The sequence below is a fragment of the Triticum aestivum genome, chromosome 6B (genome assembly GCF_018294505.1).
Source record: "Triticum aestivum cultivar Chinese Spring chromosome 6B, IWGSC CS RefSeq v2.1, whole genome shotgun sequence".
Classification (NCBI taxonomy): domain Eukaryota; kingdom Viridiplantae; phylum Streptophyta; class Magnoliopsida; order Poales; family Poaceae; genus Triticum; species Triticum aestivum.
The window spans coordinates 101,535,439-101,539,674 of NC_057810.1; the positions used below are offsets into that span (position 1 = coordinate 101,535,439).

General features: G+C 43.1%; 1 protein-coding gene across 1 annotated transcript; it reads left to right on the plus strand.

The window, feature by feature from the left end:
• The first annotated feature begins 6 nt into the window (after positions 1 to 6).
• LOC123136020 (uncharacterized) lies at positions 7 to 2,710 on the plus strand. Its single transcript, XM_044555296.1, has one exon. It carries the CDS (start codon positions 466 to 468, stop codon positions 838 to 840), a length of 375 nt encoding a protein of 124 aa, XP_044411231.1. The 5' UTR covers positions 7 to 465; the 3' UTR covers positions 841 to 2,710.
• The last annotated feature ends 1,526 nt before the right edge of the window (positions 2,711 to 4,236 follow it).

Below are 4,236 nucleotides of genomic sequence, written 5' to 3' on the forward strand. Positions count from 1 at the left end.
CACTGTCCTTCCCTCTCCGCTTCGCCTCAGTCTCCCACCATCTCCCCTCTCCCTCCCTCAGATCCGCCACCGTCCACCTCCACACGGACTCCATGCGCACCCCGTCCTCGCCAGCCTCTGCGCGCACCCCGTCCTCGCCCGCCTCCGTGCGGCCTCCACCTCCACCTCCAGCCCCACCGCACACCACTCCTCTCTCTCTCCCTGCGCGACAAACCCTAACGCTCAGATCCAGATCCCTCCCATCGCCGCCACCCACCTCCCCCGTCTTCCTCACCTCGCCGCCGGCTACGACCTCGGCTCTCCCCTCCCCTCCCCTCCCTCATCAGAAGAGATCCGATCTCCCGTCGATGTCCTCCTTCCTCCTGCTCCGGGCAACCAGCGCGCCGCCGCCAGCCCCTTCTCCAGTGGAACCGCATCTCCCTGAGCGTCGCCGCCGCTGTTGAGCACCCGCCGCCGCAGGGGTCCATGCTGCGTCCCGAGCCAATCGCGCTCTACGGTGGAGAGGCGATGGATTCAGCAGGCGCCTCGAAGCCCGAGGAGGAGGTGACCGCTTACCAGAGCAGCGAGGCCAAGCAGGCGAGGCTGCAGTCCATGCTCGCGGCGCTCCTCGACGACCCCATTCTGGTCGACGTCTCGAGGAAGCCCTCGCTGGCAGACGTGGACACGCTCATCAACCTCGAGCTCGGCAGCGCCATGAGGGTGACCGTCGTCAAGCTGGACAACACCTCATTCAGTATAATATGGCCCTCTTCGAACCCCGCCCACATTTTTGTCCAAATCCCTTACCGTGCGTTAATCCCACATCCCAATTCGTGTTCTTGTTGTCGTTGTGGTGAGTGATACAGATGTCGTGGTGTTGAACACTGCTACGCTCAAGGATTTGAAGCTGGCTATCAGGAAGTGATAGTCAGATTTATTTGTCTGAAACTGTGGAAGGATGAATTCTGACATCCATGTCATCTAATTCATTCATGCTGACATGTGTTGATCTAATTAGTTGACATCCTTCGAAATGCTGCCGATTTGTCTTTGCTATTTAATATATCCTATGATGGGCACTAAGGCACTGTTGATCCACCAAAATTTTCTTAGTTTAGATGGGTGTGATTATCTAAATAAGCTGAGGGTAACAAGATGTATGGTATTAACCTGAATTCTTAGTAGGCTCGAGATGTTGAGAATCCTTGCTGAAGTCGTGTTTTAGTTTGACTTTGCACTGTGTATTGAATAGCTAAATCTGTGTACATAAGGTTATTCAAGCCTGCTTGAATTAGATTCCAAGCTAGAGCTTATTCTAATTTTTAGTTTCATTTTGCACTGAACTTGACCTATTTGGTATTAACTAGCTGAATGTGTGTACACAAGGTTAGTCAAACCCATTCAAATGAAGGTCCCTATCTTAACTAATCTATTTCAGTTAAGCTAAGGAGAATATAATGTTCGAATATTGTCCTCTTAAAGATGTATGAGCTCAACATAGAAAGAATTTTCTCTCTAAGATGATACACTGGTATCTATATTCTAAACTAGGGTCCCATTTCTGTGACTCCATGAAGCTTCGGTCATGTGGTTTTAAGTTTATCTAGGACACTACATTGTTTGCCTGTCTGATATAACGAGAGCACTCACTACAAAGAGTTCTTGGCATCAGTATTTGTTAACGCTAAATTGTCAGAAAGTATTATACCTATTCATCCAAGAAAGGCTACTGTGTAGTATGAGGATTGTAGTGTTGTTAAAACAAATTGTAGATTTGGGAAGGCTCAACTAATTTATTGTTGTGCAGACTGAACATTACTAGATGCTGGGAAAAATAAACTGTAGAAAATTACGAGCCGACATACGTGTTCTATAATTAAAAAGCTTCAGCTGCTTAAGTGTAAAACTAGTTAGAGATCCTACCTTATTGAATGTTAGCTATGCTTAATAATATGGCCTTCTAAGTTCTATCACAATGTTACCTCTTCAGCTGTATAATAGCTGTCAGGCTTGTATTGTATTCCCCAAAAGTGCCAACTTGTAAACCCTACCTGATGGACGTCATATACCGCTGGTCAAAGGTTGAGACATCGATTCTTATCATGCATAATCTCGACATCTGATGCAATCATACTCTGCATCTGTATTGCTGCTGCAGTTTTTGTAGTTATATTCTGTGTAGACTCCTGAAACATTTTCCTCACAGGGCGCCACCTTCGGAGAGGTGACAGAAATGACTGACATTTTTGAAGGAAGCATCATACGGCTAGTTAGGAGGCTGGATGAATTTCTGAATCAGGTAAACCACCTGTTGGTTCCGGGCACTAGTACTAAAATCACTTGGATAGAGAGTGTCTGTCTTTGATTATCCCATTTGACTTAAAGTGCATGCGAATAAATAAAAACTGCCTTCAATTGATCCATTAGATCAATGTGCATGTGAATACAAGTGTGACATGTCCTTCTAGCAAAATGTCCATAAACTGTCAACATTTACTCTCAATTGTGACATGACTGAATATGATGAACAAGTTGGGCTGTAGCTAGATATGTAAGAAATGTTATCTATTTCTGTTTATCTCCATCTATAGAAGTTGTGATTGGCATTGACTTTCTTCTTTGCCCTTTTCTGCATGCCCAACACTTCACTTTTCTATTACAAGTTCTGTAAATAGTCAAGAAAATAAGCTTGCCTTGTTTTCCTTTGTCGAACCAACTGACTTGATTTGTTCGCCAGCTAAAAGCTACTGCTGAAGCTATTGGGGAGGTCAACCTTGAGAGTTTGCCAGCTAAAAGCTGCTGAAGCTTCTTGTTTCCCTTGCATTTGTTAACTTGCACATGGCATGATTGCTCTATTGTCTATTGTCTAGAAAAACTGATCGCCTACCTAGGTGGCATTTGCATCGTGCTTGCCAGATTATTTGTGTGGTCAAATGAAACGGTGAGTGGTATTAAAATGCTCATGTAGACAGTGATTAAGCATTAGAATGGTGTAGATAGAGTTGCCCGGCAACTACAGTGTCTGTGATATTCGAGATCCAGCGTAAATAAGTGTTCATCAGAATAGAATGTGATTATTTTTATTGTTCTGGATCTATGACTTCGGTTTGCATATCTTGTCAAACTCTTTTAGGCTGAGTTCGGTTGACAGGAAATTGAAAGGGGTTTGACAGGGATTGAAGTGGATTGAATCCTCTGTAAGTCAAATCCCCCTAAATCCCCTCCAATCCCCTTTAGGCAGGGTGTAACCGAACAAAGCCTTAGAGTTATCTTGATGAGTGTCCACGTCCCAATATTATGACTATCTCTAATGAGTATAAATATAAATTAATATAGTTGTCAATTTTAAGACACAACAAAGTGTCAATGCATTTCACACCTATTGATTCATGAGGCTCGGTAGTCGGTCTGATCCTGTAGTGTTTAAAACTGAAAATTATGATGCATTGGTCCATATGGCCTTGTTTTTTGATGCATATATATATATATGATGTAGTTGATAGGCCTTGATCTCAACCTCTCAAGTTTATGTTTCCTTGTGTGTAGGTAACTTGTTATTTTTATTGGCAAGCCTGTAATGAATTTATTAGATTTTTGCTCCTATTGCCATGTACAGTATGTCACAGGCTTGTGGAGCCCATCATTGTTCTTAGTGCGCTATTATGATTCTTGAACGGTGTCAATGGTCGTGTACATGTATCTTTTGTAGTATAAAAAGGGCCACTATCAGCCGTAGGATTTGGATTCATGCTGTGAAGATCATGAATATATATCTCATTTTGCTGCTCTATGCCTCATTCTAATTCTTCTCTGATTCATGTAACCGGATGACAGTGGAAGCCATGTTGTTGTTTTGTTTGTTCCCAGCCTTGACTATGGTCATCGAGCGAGTCCGGCATGTTGTTCATCTAGTAGAGCTTGTTAGGAGTGTGAATCTAAAAACTTGTAGAGCTTGTTACTATTACAATTGTAGAGCTTGTTACACTTGTAGAGCTTGTAAAGCAGTATGGTCTTCTGTTTTGGAATGGATAGAGCTTGTATTATGTGATTTTGTTGCTCTTATTTAAGTATCATGTGTGTTTTTGTCTTCGAAAATCTAAATAATGCTTGAAATATGAAGAATATGAGTTTGAATTGATGGGACCCACTTACCCCAACATGACAAATGGGAACCTGTTACTAGAACCTGACAACTGGGACCCATCTGACTAGTGGACCCTTCTTTTGGGAAAAAAAGAAATAATAAATTCGTTTAGA

What these genes read in the sequence shown, in the direction of transcription:
- LOC123136020 (XM_044555296.1), top strand. Translation starts at nt 466, where the DNA reads ATGCTGCGTCCCGAGCCAATCGCGCTCTACGGTGGAGAGGCGATGGAT.